Source organism: Garra rufa, chromosome 17, assembly GCF_049309525.1.
Source record: "Garra rufa chromosome 17, GarRuf1.0, whole genome shotgun sequence".
In the NCBI taxonomy this organism is placed as follows: Eukaryota; Metazoa; Chordata; class Actinopteri; order Cypriniformes; family Cyprinidae; genus Garra; species Garra rufa.
In genome coordinates this window covers 23,258,035-23,274,785 of record NC_133377.1, presented here as the reverse complement: position 1 = coordinate 23,274,785, position 16,751 = coordinate 23,258,035, and the positions used below count along the sequence as shown (strand labels likewise).

General features: G+C 37.2%; 1 protein-coding gene across 1 annotated transcript in view; it reads right to left on the bottom strand.

Moving 5' to 3' along the window:
- The window catches only part of cdk6 (cyclin dependent kinase 6), a 39,830-nt gene that overhangs the window by 11,877 nt on the left and 11,202 nt on the right, over window positions 1-16,751 (bottom strand). The window contains exon 2 of the mRNA XM_073821441.1: window positions 1,311-1,420. Coding sequence (XP_073677542.1) covers window positions 1,311-1,420 — 110 coding nt within the window. The remainder of the gene's footprint in view (window positions 1-1,310; window positions 1,421-16,751) is intronic.

Genomic DNA, 16,751 nt, shown 5'->3' with positions numbered 1-16,751 from the left:
TTCCCAAACTGGGGTTTGTGAGTTTAATGCAAGCTTTAAATTTATTAATCACGATTAATCGCATCCAAAGTTTACATAATATATGTGACCCTGGACCAAAAAAAACAGAATACAAATAAATTGATTATTGAAATGTATACATTATCTGAAAGCTGAAAAAATAAGCTTTCCATTGATGCATGGTTTGAATATGATTGGGCAATATTTGGCCAAGATACAACTATTTGAAAATCTGGAATCTGCAAAAAAAATCTAAATATTGGGAATTTCGCCTTTAAAGTTGTCCAAATGAAGTTCTTAGCAATGCATATTACTAAACAAAAGTTTTGATATAATTACAGTAAGAAATTTACAAAATATCTTCATGGAACATGATCTTTACTTAACCTCCTAATGATTTTCGGCATAAAAGAAAAATCGATCATTTTGACCCATACAACGTGCTTTTGCCTATTGCTTCAAATATGCCCACGCAAATTAAGACATATTATGCAAACAAAAACTTTCATTTTGGATGCGATTAATCTCGATTAATCGTTTGACAGCTCTGAAATTAAATAATACCTGCATGTCGTGTGACCATGTGAATAATATGTAATCAGTAAATAAGCTACTGTAGTCTGATTATGAGTATTTTAAAATGTTAATCTAATTACAAGTACTTCATTTTTGTAATCTGATTACGTAGATTCAGCACTGATTCTCACTGAAATAAAAGAATGAGGACAGAAATTATTTGCAAAACTTCAATATTTTGTTAAGTTTTCTCTTTTCAGAGCCTTAAAGAAATAGAACTAATAATCCTAATGAACTACAAGTTGGTGAAGTAGAAGCCACAAAGAAAGAACCGTTGAACCGTTAAATCCTGCTGTTACTGGATTGAGCAGCTTTAATAAACGTGTCAGTGTTGAGTTAAGCAGTTGGAAAAGATTCGTTAAACCACACACAGATGAACGGATCAGGTCTGTAGTGCCTGTTACAACCACAGTGACAGTGACATTTTTTTTTATGTCCGTTTTAATAACCTCAGCCTCCTGCAAAAATGTGGTCAGGTACTGTATGGCATTTCTGATTTTTTGTTCTTTTATACATTTCATACCATTCACATAAAACCATAAGAATGTAGTTTCTTAAAACTAATTCCATAAAAAGAATTATTTATAGACTCAAGGGAAGTCATAACTCTTGTTGCTTCCTGTGTGCCGGACATATGCAAGCAATCCGGTCATCAACGCTTGACTCATTTAACTGTGCATCACCCATATGAATCCACCGTTTTACTTGTTTTATAGTGAGCTGTGCAAACTTACCGCCGTCTGAACATCTCAGCAAAGATGCAACCGACGCTCCACAGATCCACAGGAGTAGCATAGCTGGACTGAAGCAGCACCTCAGGAGCACGATACCATAACGTCACCACCTGCACACACACAAATAATTATAAGAAAAATTAGTACACCAGATATTATTTAAACTGGTATTAGACACTCGTCTTAATATTCAATGACGATTCCTTTAAGCCCTGTATTGCATAACTGATTGGAATTAATTGTCCATACATGAGTGCTTGATCAGTCTATATTAGTCGTGACATTGTGACTTTGTTGACCAATCAAATGCCTTATACAGGCTGCAGGAGCCCAGGCAGACTCAGTATGCAGGATACTGCTGTTAACAGCTACAGTAGGGAGAGCCTCCAGACAAAACTCAGTGACCCTGCTCCAGGGTGGACGGCTTCCAGGTGCTTTCCCTCCTCAGCGCTCTCTCACTCTCCTCCCAGTAGGCTCAGGGCCCAGAAACCCCCAGTCTTATCAGCCAAATCAGTCAGGCCTGTGTTTGTAAGCAAAGCCTGGAGTGTATATCACTGACTCGTATCCTAAAACCTGCAGTGCTCGAGGGTACGCCAAAGGAACTGAAGGAAAGAAAAGGTCATCCTTATGGAGAAACACAATGAAACTGACATGAACCCTGTTTATTTCCTGGGTTATAAATATAGGACACATGAAAAACTGGTTTGGTTCAATTTAGTTCGGTTCAAAATCAGATACATCTATAGTTATCGTACCATATCCAGTTGGAAATGGTTCAACATCATATGTGACCCTGGACCACAAAACCAGTCTTAAGTAGCACGGGTATATTTTTAGCAATAGACAAAAATATATTGTATGGGTCAAAATTATGGAGTTTTATTTTATGCCAAAAATCATTAGGTTATTAAAGGATTAGTTCACTTTCATAACAACAATGCATAGATAATGTACTCACCCCCTTTGTCATCCAAGATGTTCATGTCTTTCTTTCCTCAGTCGTAAAGAAATTATGTTTTTTTGAGGAAAACATTTCAGGATTTCTCTCTTTATTATGGATATGGATGGCGCCCCGAAGTTTGAACTTCCGAAATGCAGTTTAAATGCAGCTTCAAAAGGCTCTAAACTATCCCAGTCGAGGAGGAAGGGTCTTATTTAGCGAAACGATCGGTTATTTTCGAAACAAATTGACAATTTATATACTTTTTAACCTCGTCTTGTCTCATCTCTGCGCAGCGCATGTGAAGTCTGTGTGATTCGGGTAAATACAGTTAGGGTACGTCTAAAAACTCCCATCTCGTTTTCTTCCCTAACTTCAAAATCACCTTAGATCGCTGCAAAAGTACCGACAGTGTTTACAAAGTGAACATACAAAGAAACTCAAACGCCTTTTACAAAAAAAGGTAAAAACAGCATTGTAGGACGATTTTGACATTGAAGACATAAACGAGATGCGAGTTTTCCGACATCCCCTAACCGCACTGACCCGGATTCTATTGACTACACATGCGCTGCGCAGAGACGAGACAAGACGAGCATTTGAGGTTAAAAAGTAGATAAATTGTCAATTTATTTAGAAAATAACCGATCGTTTCGCTAGATAAGACCCTTCCTGAAACTGCATTTAAACTGCATTTCAGAAGTTCAAACTTCGGGGCGCCATCCATATCCATAATAAAGAGAGAAATCCTGAAATGTTTTCCTCAAAAAAAACCAAATTTCTTTACGACAGAGGAAAGAAAGACATGAACATCTTGGATGACAAGGGGGTGAGTACATTATCTGTACATTGTTGTTATGAAAGTGAACTAACCCTTTAAGTAAAGATCATGTTCCATGAAGATATTTTGTAAACTTTCTACTATAAATATATCAAAACTTAATTTTTTGAATAGTACTATGCATTGCTAAGAACTTCATTTGGACAACTTTAAAGGCGATTTTCTCAATATTTTGATTTTTTTGCACCCTCAGATTCCAGATTTTCTAATAGTTATATTTCTGCCTATTCTAACAAACCATACATCAATGTAAATCTTACTTATTCAGCTTTCAGATGAATTTAAAAAAACTGACCCTTATGACTGGTTTTGTGGACAAGGGTCACATGTCATTTTACTATAAAATACTGTAAAATGTATGGATTTTAAGTAAAAAAAATTACTGTTTTTGAACATCTAAAATGACTGGAATCAGATGATACCAGAAAGCTCGCATAACCACCTTTTATTGAGGTCATCAGTACGTATTAGGTAAAAAATTAATAAAAAAAATACAGTACTTAATACATATACAGTGACAACAACCACATCTGTCATTTTTTACTGTAAATTTAACAGGATATTTTTACAGTGTATAGTTTGATATAAATGTATTAAACCTAATCTTGAGTTAAAATGTTAAAAGGGTCTATAATATACAGTCAAACAATTTCAAGTAAAAATGCCCAACAACTGACACAACAGTGAATCAATTCTGGACGACTACGTCGTCAACTTAAACTGAATGCAAATCCTTCTGATTCAGTATATATTATTCTAATTGTAAAAGCCAATGACTCATGTTATAATGTCTGTGGTGTGAAATATGTTCACGTTTTTCTTTTGTATAACACTATTTTTAGTGAGGGGACCGCATGTACTGTGTTGTCGCTTTCTTGTTAAAGTCTTCCTGGTTTAGTGGAAATGGGGAGGAAGTTGAAGGTAAAATAAAGAGGATGAAACAATCTGGCCTCATTGTTGCCATGTGACCACTGCAAATGTATTTAACACATACTAAAATAATTCCTCTTGCAAATTTGACTTTGTTAAGAAAATGTTCTTTTATTCACAAGAATTTTAGAAGCTCAAGTTCATAACACATGGTGACTCAAACCAGTTGACTTCAACTCAAATGTGTTTATGAAAAGAAAAAAATAGAAATAAGGAGAGTATAAAGTTCATATTGGCTCATCTAAATGCCTCCTTTAATATTAAACTCTACTAAAAGACTGTTTTAATTTAATCAAACAAAGAACAATAAATTTCAGAAGACAAGTCTGCAAGCCCAACCTGACTTCATCTTCAATCCAAATATTCTGGCTCAGCGGAGTTTGTTAACTGCAATGAAATAACCCTTAAGCTGTTGTCTTATCTAAATGTACACTACCAAAGTAAAAAAAAAAAAAAGAGGGTATGCTGCTTGACTTCTAGGAAGAACCACATACCGACGCTAACTGATGCTCAAGCTGAAGTATATCCGCTTGTATGAGTGTGTTAATAAAAGGCCACACCGCAAGCATACACACGCACTCGCTGGCTCACAGAGCATCTCACTAGCAAGCTGCATCTTAGCAAAGGTTAAAATACTGTGCAGTGATTAAATGCTGTAAACCCTCAAAAGTACAAGACGAACTAAATGATAGCACTTCTGAATTATTTTAGCAAGGGGCATGATTAAACTATGCATTCTGAAAATGTGAGAATGCGTGCAAGAGCCGTGGTTTTCTTCGATGTTTCTGTCAAGGGTGACACTCGAAGATGGCAACAACCTGTGACATTTACCCACAGAGTTCCTCTGTCAAACAGCACATGCCACAGTTTGCATCATGACACCAATAGTAGCGTGCACGGCAGTGTACTCGCGTCACCCAGGCTTAAGTCAAACACAGAATATATGTCAGAGTGGCTGTATCCAATGACTTCAAAGAATATGCATGTAGCTTCTGACGTAAATTGAGAAAGATTAGCATAAAATGAACTGAAGAGGACAGAGAGACTACTGTACACATAAGATGTAGCAAGTTGAAAGCAAAGCAAGTTTTGCAAGTCTTGGGGAAGTTAAAAATAAGATTAACCCATTTAATGCTGCAGGCAACTAAATAAAGAAGTTCTACCACTGTTTTATCAATATTTTTAGGTGCCTACAGAGGTGGCATACAATTTCTCAACTTTTGAAGTAGAGCTTTTGTACAAGTTGCTTGATGTGGTGCTGTTCAATTTATGCTGCCATTTTCTGCTATCCCACCTGGAGTATTAAGCGACCTCTGAGCAAAACGCCTTGTGTCAATGTTTTCTATAGGAGTTTTTATAGAGATATACGGTGACCGAGAGAGCTCAGCACACTGCACATGAAAAAAAGACACTTGCAAATAGAAAAAACACCTTCAGTTTGACAAAACATGCTGCAAATACTCTCAACTCAACCAAATAAAGAAATGTGCTGCAAAAACTCACAAGACAACCAAATACAGATACATGCTGCAAATACTCAAGACAAACAAATACAGAAACGTGCAGCAAAAACTCACAAGACAACCAAATACAGAAATGTGCTGCAAATACTCACAACACAACCAAATACAAAAACGTGTTGCAAATACTCACAAGACAACCAAACACAGAAACGTGCTGCAAATACTCAACACAACCAAATACAAAAACGCGTTGCAAATACTCAAGACAACCAAATACAGAAACATGTTGAAAATACTAACAAGACAACTAAATACAGAAATGTGCTGAAATACTCACAATGTGCTGCAAATACTCACAAGACAACCAAATACAGAAATGTGCTGCAAATACTCACAATGTGCTGCAAATACTCACAAGACAACCATATACAGAAATGTGCTGAAATACTCACAAGACAACCAAATACAGAAATGTGCTGCAAATACTCACAAGACAACCAAATACAGAAATGTGCTGCAAATACTCACAAGACAACCAAATACAGCAATGTGCTGCAAATACTCACAAGACAACCAAATACAGAAATGTGCTGAAATAAAATGTGCTGCAAATACTCACAAGACAACCATATACAGAAATGTGCTGAAATACTCACAAGACAACCAAATACAGAAATGTGCTGCAAATACTCACAAGACAACCAAATACAGAAATGTGCTGCAAATACTCACAAGACAACAAAATACAGAAATGTGCTGCAAATACTCACAAGACAACCAAATACAGAAATGTGCTGAAATAAAATGTGCTGCAAATACTCACAAGACAACCAAATACAGCAATGTGCTGCAAATACTCACAAGACAACCAAATACAAAAACGCGTTGCAAATACTCAAGACAACCAAATACAGAAACATGCTGAAAATACTAACAAGACAACCAAATACAGCAATGTGCTGCAAATACTCACAAGACAACCAAATACAGAAATGTGCTGCAAATACTCAAGACAACCAAATACAGAAACATGTTGAAAATACTAACAAGACAACTAAATACAGAAATGTGCTGAAATACTCACAATGTGCTGCAAATACTCACAAGACAACCATATACAGAAATGTGCTGAAATACTCACAAGACAACCAAATACAGAAATGTGCTGCAAATACTCACAATGTGCTGCAAATACTCACAAGACAACCATATACAGAAATGTGCTGAAATACTCACAAGACAACCAAATACAGAAATGTGCTGCAAATACTCACAAGACAACCAAATACAGAAATGTGCTGCAAATACTCACAAGACAACCAAATACAGCAATGTGCTGCAAATACTCACAAGACAACCAAATACAGAAATGTGCTGAAATAAAATGTGCTGCAAATACTCACAAGACAACCAAATACAGCAATGTGCTGCAAATACTCACAAGACAACCAAATACAGAAATGTGCTGCAAATACTCACAAGACAACCAAATACAGCAATGTGCTGCAAATACTCACAAGACAACCAAATACAGAAATGTGCTGAAATAAAATGTGCTGCAAATACTCACAAGACAACCATATACAGAAATGTGCTGAAATACTCACAAGACAACCAAATACAGAAATGTGCTGCAAATACTCACAAGACAACCAAATACAGCAATGTGCTGCAAATACTCACAAGACAACCAAATACAGAAATGTGCTGCAAATACTCACAAGACAACAAAATACAGAAATGTGCTGCAAATACTCACAAGACAACCAAATACAGAAATGTGCTGAAATAAAATGTGCTGCAAATACTCACAAGACAACCAAATACAGCAATGTGCTGCAAATACTCACAAGACAACCAAATACAAAAACGCGTTGCAAATACTCAAGACAACCAAATACAGAAACGTGCTGAAAATACTAACAAGACAACCAAATACAGCAATGTGCTGCAAATACTCACAAGACAACCAAATACAGAAATGTGCTGCAAATACTCAACACAACCAAATACAAAAACGCGTTGCAAATACTCAAGACAACCAAATACAGAAACATGTTGAAAATACTAACAAGACAACTAAATACAGAAATGTGCTGAAATACTCACAATGTGCTGCAAATACTCACAAGACAACCATATACAGAAATGTGCTGAAATACTCACAAGACAACCAAATACAGAAATGTGCTGCAAATACTCACAATGTGCTGCAAATACTCACAAGACAACCATATACAGAAATGTGCTGAAATACTCACAAGACAACCAAATACAGAAATGTGCTGCAAATACTCACAAGACAACCAAATACAGCAATGTGCTGCAAATACTCACAAGACAACCAAATACAACAATGTGCTGCAAATACTCACAAGACAACCAAATACAGAAATGTGCTGAAATAAAATGTGCTGCAAATACTCACAAGACAACCATATACAGAAATGTGCTGAAATACTCACAAGACAACCAAATACAGCAATGTGCTGCAAATACTCACAAGACAACCAAATACAGCAATGTGCTGCAAATACTCACAAGACAACCAAATACAAAAACGCGTTGCAAATACTCAAGACAACCAAATACAGAAACATGCTGAAAATACTAACAAGACAACCAAATACAGCAATGTGCTGCAAATACTCACAAGACAACCAAATACAGAAATGTGCTGCAAATACTCACAAGACAACCAAATACAGAAATGTGCTGCAAATACTCACAAGACAACCAAATACAGCAATGTGCTGCAAATACTCACAAGACAACCAAATACAGAAATGTGCTGAAATAAAATGTGCTGCAAATACTCACAAGACAACCAAATACAGAAATGTGCTGAAATAAAATGTGCTGCAAATACTCAAGACAACCAAATACAAAAACGCGTTGCAAATACTCAAGACAACCAAATACAGAAACATGCTGAAAATACTAACAAGACAACCAAATACAGCAATGTGCTGCAAATACTCACAAGACAACCAAATACAAAAACGCGTTGCAAATACTCAAGACAACCAAATACAGAAACATGCTGAAAATACTAACAAGACAACCAAATACAGAAATGTGCTGAAATACTCACAAGACAACCAAATACAGAAATGTGCTGCAAATACTCACAAGACAACCAAATACAGAAATGTGCTGCAAATACTCACAAGACAACCAAATACAGCAATGTGCTGCAAATACTCACAAGACAACCAAATACAGAAATGTGCTGCAAATACTCACAAGACAACCAAATACAGCAATGTGCTGCAAATACTCACAAGACAACCAAATACAGCAATGTGCTGCAAATACTCACAAGACAACCAAATACAAAAACGCGTTGCAAATACTCAAGACAACCAAATACAGAAACATGCTGAAAATACTAACAAGACAACCAAATACAGCAATGTGCTGCAAATACTCACAAGACAACCAAATACAGAAATGTGCTGCAAATACTCACAAGACAACCAAATACAGAAATGTGCTGCAAATACTCACAAGACAACCAAATACAGCAATGTGCTGCAAATACTCACAAGACAACCAAATACAGAAATGTGCTGAAATAAAATGTGCTGCAAATACTCACAAGACAACCAAATACAGCAATGTGCTGCAAATACTCACAAGACAACCAAATACAAAAACGCGTTGCAAATACTCAAGACAACCAAATACAGAAACATGCTGAAAATACTAACAAGACAACCAAATACAGCAATGTGCTGCAAATACTCACAAGACAACCAAATACAAAAACGCGTTGCAAATACTCAAGACAACCAAATACAGAAACATGCTGAAAATACTAACAAGACAACCAAATACAGAAATGTGCTGAAATACTCACAAGACAACCAAATACAGAAATGTGCTGCAAATACTCACAAGACAACCAAATACAGAAATGTGCTGCAAATACTCACAAGACAACCAAATACAGAAATGTGCTGCAAATACTCACAAGACAACCAAATACAGAAATGTGCTGCAAATACTCACAAGACAACCAAATACATAAATGTGCTGCAAATACTCACAAGACAACCAAATACAGAAATGTGCTGCAAATACTCACAAGACAACCAAATACAGAAATGTGCTGCAAATACTCACAAGACAACCAAATACAGAAATGTGCTGCAAATACTCACAAGACAACCAAATACAGAAATGTGCTGCAAATACTCACAAGACAACCAAATACAGAAACGTGCTGCAAATACTCACAAGACAACCAAATACATAAATGTGCTGCAAATACTCACAAGACAACCAAATACAGAAATGTGCTGCAAATACTCACAAGACAACCATATACAGAAATGTGCTGCAAATACTCAATGTGCTGCAAATACTCACAAGACAACCAAATACAGAAATGTGCTGCAAATACTCACAAGACAACCAAATACAGAAACGTGCTGCAAATACTCACAAGACAACCAAATACAGAAATGTGCTGCAAATACTCACAAGACAACAAAATACAGAAATGTGCTGCAAATACTCACAAGACAACCAAATACAGAAATGTGCTGAAATAAAATGTGCTGCAAATACTCACAAGACAACCAAATACAGAAATGTGCTGCAAATACTCACAAGACAACCAAATACAGAAATGTGCTGAAATACTCAAAATGTGCTGCAAATACTCACAAGACAACCAAATACAGAAACGTGCTACAAATACTCACAAGACAACCAAATACAGAAATGTGCTGCAAGTACTCACAAGACAACCAAATACAGAAATGTGCTGAAATAAAATGTGCTGCAAATACTCACAAGACAACCATATACAGAAATGTGCTGAAATACAACGTGCTGCAAATACTCACAACACAACCATATACAGAAATGTGCTGAAATACTCAATGTGCTGCAAATACTCACAAGACAACCAAATACAGAAACGTGCTGCAAATACTCACAAGACAACCAAATACAGAAATGTGCTGAAATAAAATGTGCTGCAAATACTCACAAGACAACCAAATACAGAAATGTGCTGAAATACAACATGCTGCAAATACTCACAAGACAACCAAATACAGAAATGTGCTGCAAATACTCACAAGACAACCATATACAGAAATGTGCTGAAATACTCACAATGTGCTGCAAATACTCACAAGACAACCAAATACAGAAATGTGCTGCAAATACTCACAAGACAACCAAATACAGAAACGTGCTGCAAATACTCACAAGACAACCAAATACAGAAATGTGCTGCAAATACTCACAAGACAACCAAATACAGAAATGTGCTGCAAATACTCACAAGACAACCAAATACAGAAATGTGCTGCAAATACTCACAAGACAACCATATACAGAAATGTGCTGAAATACAACGTGCTGCAAATACTCACAACACAACCATATACAGAAATGTGCTGAAATACTCAATGTGCTGCAAATACTCACAAGACAACCAAATACAGAAACGTGCTGCAAATACTCACAAGACAACCAAATACAGAAATGTGCTGAAATAAAATGTGCTGCAAATACTCACAAGACAACCATATACAGAAATGTGCTGAAATACAACGTGCTGCAAATACTCACAAGACAACCAAATACAGAAATGTGCTGCAAATACTAAAATGAGTTTGTAGCATGTTTCTATATTTGTATGTGTTGTGAGTATTTGCAGCATGTTTCTATATTTGGTTGTTGTATTTGCAGAGCATTTCTGTTTTTGCAGTGCACTGAGCACATAAGACTTATGAACTAATCTTATCGACCCCAAGCTCCAAAGGTAGTGTACTGTATATGAAGCACAGCTTAACATCCAGATTCACCAGTCAACCTTAATAACTAGTTGTTGGGCAACTAGCCGAATAGTCGACATCATGACTCACCCAACTGCACTTTAAATAATAAATTGGACTTGTCCGTGAATACTTGGAAAAATCTAACCGTTAATGGGTTAACATTTCATCTTTGGATATGGTTCGCTTTTTATTTGATTGCATATAATAGTTGCTTTGAAAAGAATGTCCTTTCAGTGAAAAGATTCCAGTCTGTATACTTTGGACCGAGCATGAATACATGCTAGCATTTAAAGTCTCCCTCTCTCCTCCTCTCTAAGTTTCTAACCATGCTAGTGGTTGTGCGACAGGATAGCCTACAGAGGTTTTTCTGAAACTGGCCGCTAATAAAAGGGTCAGATAAAGCAGCTCTGGCTGACTCCAGATTAAAAGAGAGCATTCTGTGCATTCCTATCTGGTGAGACAGTGTGGGCCCTCTCAGCACGAGGGAAACCAAGAAACTCTTCTCAGCGCCACAGACCAAGCATATCCACAACGGCCCAGCGGCTCAACTCTTGCACTGGGCCACCCTGCACTTCTCTGTACCCCACTCCAGCTAATGCACTCTAGCCCCTATTACCCAAACCCCTCCTTTTGATTTACCCCAATAGGTTTAAAACAATAGAGACACAATGTGATTCAGAATGAGCCTGGCTGATGGAGTTGGCTAGGAGCCTCTGTTTACATTGTCTCTCTCAAAGGAAGCGAAGGATGAAAGGCTCCTTCAACACAAGACGTTCATCCGCATTCTTTCAGGCCGCCCCCAGACACTTTTAAAGGGGCAAGTCCACTAACTTGGCACAGCACAATGCCGATTGCTAAAAATGAGCCTCCATGATGACCCATTATTCAGCTGGTAATAGATCAGTGAGTGATATCATTAGCTAGCTCCTGAAAGTCCTCAGCACACTAACGACATGTAAAACTAAATTTTTTTTAAAAAAACCGACTAGTTTGTCAACTGCTAAAGTGAGTAGTCAACTAATCAGACTTACAGTACTTGTATAATTACAAATTTCTTAGGGGCACATTTGCATAAGATGAACAATAAAAAAAGCTAGGCATAATGGAATGGAACAGAATGCTGTTTATTTATATCAAAGTTAAATTTACAATAAGATTCAAATTAAGTTAAAATGTAAAAATTTAAGGGGATATTTCACCAAAAAATTAAAACTCTGTCATTAATTACTCACCCTCATGTCGTTCCATAACAAGACATTAGTTTGTCTTCAGAACACAAATTAAGATATTTTTGAGCTTTCTGACCCTGCATAGACAGCAATGCAACTGACACATTTAAGGCCCAGAAAAAGTACTAACGATTTCCTTAAAATAGTGCATGTGACATGAATGAATTGTTGTACTGTTGCAAATACGCGTCAAAAACCAACACAAAAAAGAAGAAATTGCTAAATAAAGACGTTATTTCTTTGCGCACAAAAAGTATTCTAGTAGCTTCAAAACACTACGGTTGAACCACTGATGTCACATGGACTATTTTAACAATGTCCATACTACTTTTATGGCCTTGAACATGTCAGTTACGTTGCTGTCTATGTAGGGTCAGAAAGCTTTCGGATTTCATCAAAATATCTTAATTTCTATTCCGAAGATGAATGAAGGACTTGTGGGTAGTGTTGGGCGATATGCTCAATTTTCATATCGCCCTATCGTCAGCCTGAGAGATCGCCGATACACGATACTATCGTGCTAATTTAATTAATTATCTATGTACTAAATTCCTTATTCGTTTTGTAAAGGTAGACTTTTCTCTTGACATATGATTAAGTTGTGCGTGTGCAGAGCGCTGACTGTAGATCTGCCGGAGTTGTTCAAGTTACTTTCGGTTTCATTCCCTGCAATCGTCAGTGAGTGAGTTGTAAATGTGCGTGCCAGAATGTAAATGAATGAATCTTTCTTTACCCGTCATATTGCTATAATGTTACCGCTGTATGTCTGACCGTTATCATGAGGGTGATGTTGTAGTTCAGTTCATATTGAATGCGGAGAAGTGATGCGCGTGTAATTCACGTGCGTATGTTTAGCGCCATTTGATCGCATCGTAATTCTAATTAACGCCTATAGACGTTACTGAGATGAATGTTTATGTTTACTATATACAGACTGATTATGATACATCGTAATTAATTCAGCCTGAACCAGGTTTTACTACCTCTGTTATCCTAATGACTGCAATGCAAATATAATATAACACTCCCTTTAGAATCAGTGAATCTACCACCGTACTGTATGATGAAAATCTCCCATTCTCACTGCACGAGGTGCGTTAAGGCGCTGTGGCCTCTCTATGCGTGTGTTTATACCGCGGCAAGTTTCTGAAGCATCCTAGAACAGACTCTCTGTGCTGCATTGCTAAAGTTAAGTTCTTTGTTGACGGATAATAATAATAATCGTCTAACTATCGTCAAAGGCATCAGCAACAGGCGATATCTCTGACTATCGTCGATACACGATACTATCGTCTATCGGCACAACCCTACTTGTGGGTTTGGAACGACACGATCATTAATTAATGTAATTAATGACAGAATTTTCACTTCTGGGTTAACTTTCCCTTTAACAAAAACTCATCTTAGTTTTAAAAGTAATTAAAAAAAAATTAAATAAGTGAAATTATTTCTTATTTTGATGAGTTGTAATTTAGTGCAGAACGTTTTCAGTAATAAAATATTTTACCTACACACCAACAGACCAAATATAAAGGCCATTTTTGTGTTTGCTGTGCTTGCACATTGCAGTCGTACTGAACAAGCCTCCCTCCAACCATGTTTTGTCTTGGGACGAGCCATTTCTTTGCCTCCCAGTCAAACAGGCTATAAACACTATTATTGTCAAGCCCAAGGGTTTTCCCCTAAAAATCCATTTAAAATGGCAACAATACTACCAGGTTTGGAGATTGGAGATAGATATATGAAGGCCCAAGCAAGCAGCATGCATAAACTGTATACAGTAAAGAAAGAAAAAAACTCCACAACTGTTGCCAAAGTATGCAGAGCTTACAGGAATGCTGTATGGGGCCCTCTCTGAGTGAACAAAGAAAGCACAGTCAGACTCCTTTTCCCCAGTGCTACCACATCCGCACATCATTAGTTGGAAAATTCCTGATATATGCTGTAATTTTTTTTTTTTTTGCTCTGGTACAGGCAAGGCTTTAATATCCAGATGCCATTGGATCCTGCAACGTACCCCCAAATCAGCGCTCTTTTCCCGGTTGGCCTGCAGCCATCGGCCCGTCAACAAATAATACTGACAAGGTCCGGGAGCAAGGGTTCAGCGCTCTCTGAGGACCGCTAGCAAAAGAGGTCACACAGGAAATACCAAATAAGACGCTCCCTGTGCATTGTACCGCACCACTCTTTGTGTGTCTGTTGGTGTTTGGAAGCCCCCTGCTTTTTCCGCTTGATTTTTTTTCTCTTCCTTTCTCCTTTTTGGAATACCGGGGGAGATATCTAAACATTCCCAGAGTGTGCCACACGTGCTCTCCTGCGTGCCATGTTTTCCTTTTTTCCAGACATGCCGCTGCCTCCGAGTCTGTCCAAAGCAGAAGCACATTGTCTGGCAACGAATAAGCCGCTGCACTCAGCTCAAACCAAGACCGGTCTAAAAAAAAGAAAAAAAAAAGGAAAAAAGCTGGCCGGATTCATCTGAACCTAAACAATTTTTCATAATTAGGATTTATGATTTGGACAGAGTGTCTTGCTAAGAAACACAACTATTTGGAAAACTCAGCATACCAACCCCCCGTGCTCTTCAAAACTTGTTTCAACGGCAAACGCCCGTAGCTCGTTTCAGCGTGGCTACATTTTTTGCTAAATCTAAGTGTCATGGTCACATGAAAGGTTTTATATGAACAAAACTCTTTCGGGGAAAAAGTGAAAGCACTACAGTGCATGTGTCCGTGTATCTCCTCGAAAGTAAGTGTGACCGCTTTTGAAGTGCAAGAGTGGGACCGGGGGTCCTACCAAGCAATGATGAGAATGTGATCTTGCTCCAAACTTATTTTCTTCCGTGGAACACAAAAGATGATATTTCAAAAAATATGTCCATACAATAAAAATCAGTGAAGTCCAGTGTGATTTTGGACCCTATTCACTTTTCCTATAACCTTTTGTTCTCCATAGAAAAACATTGCACAGCTTTGGAGCGACATGAGGGTGATCAAATGACAGAATTTTTATTTTTAGATGAAGTATCCTCTGAGAAATATTTGATTAGAGTATCACAAGCTTCATGTTGTCATGACATGCAACAAACATTCCAAACACAAAGCTAAAATAGAACGTACTCTGTTTAAACATGTTTAAACTATTAAGTTTCTGTCAGACTTCCATTAGCAAGCTTAATCTCTGTATCGTGCTCAGTTTAAAAGGGAAGATCTGATTGGATACTGTTGGTTTGCACTGGACAGTAAAGCTGAGCTCAAAATGGAAATCCCATTAAGCATATTCATTTCGTAAAAGTGGCTGAATAATTTCTGCTGTCGAACAATGAGTCATTTCCCCTGCCCACACGTGAATTGAAACAACTACAGCCTCATTTAGGGATGCCTAGCTTCGGTTTCGATCAGAGAAGGGACTTTTAAACACAACAGGTTGTCTGTGCGTCTCTTCCTATTCATGCTCACATCACAATGATTATCGTCTACAACAGCCTGCAACCAGGAGAGATTAGAAGAGGCGTGAGTCTCCGACTGCAAATCTGACCAGACGTGCTTAATGAGAGGACAGATGGAGTGGACCGTTAATTGCATTATCAGTTTGATGGACTGTGGCCCTAATTGTCAAGCTGTTTGGACAGCCAAAAAAGCCTTGCTCATCTCATTCATCTGCCAGAATATGTAGCTACTATCCACGATTGTTCAGTCAATTTGTATAAATCAATCGAAAAAGGTTGCAAATGTAGATCTCTACACACTGTCATATGAACAAACAATCAGAAAATGATACTCATGTTTCTTAAACACACAAAACTTGCTTAATTTCAAAACAGACATCATTGAAAGTAGGTGTTCAATGAGTCAGATGTTGCAGTTCAGATGCTGAATCAGTAGCACAGATTCAGTTTATTCACTAAAAATGTGTAAGACTAATTTAAACTGTAACGTGACTGTTTTAAAACTTCTTTTCAAAACTTGTTTTACCTCACTGAAGGAATCTGTCAACTGTTGATTCAGTAGCACAGATTCAGTTTATTCACTAAACATTTGTAAGACTAATTTAAACTGTAACTTGTGACGCTTTTAAAACATCTTTTTACCTCACTAAAGGAATTGATTCATAGGAGTCATTTGTTCATTATTGGACCACATCATGATATAAGTATTCAGAAGGAATCAAACTTATATGTACTGAGTTTGTAAGTCTTTGAGAAAGATTCTTTAAAAATACTGGCTCATAAGAATTAGTT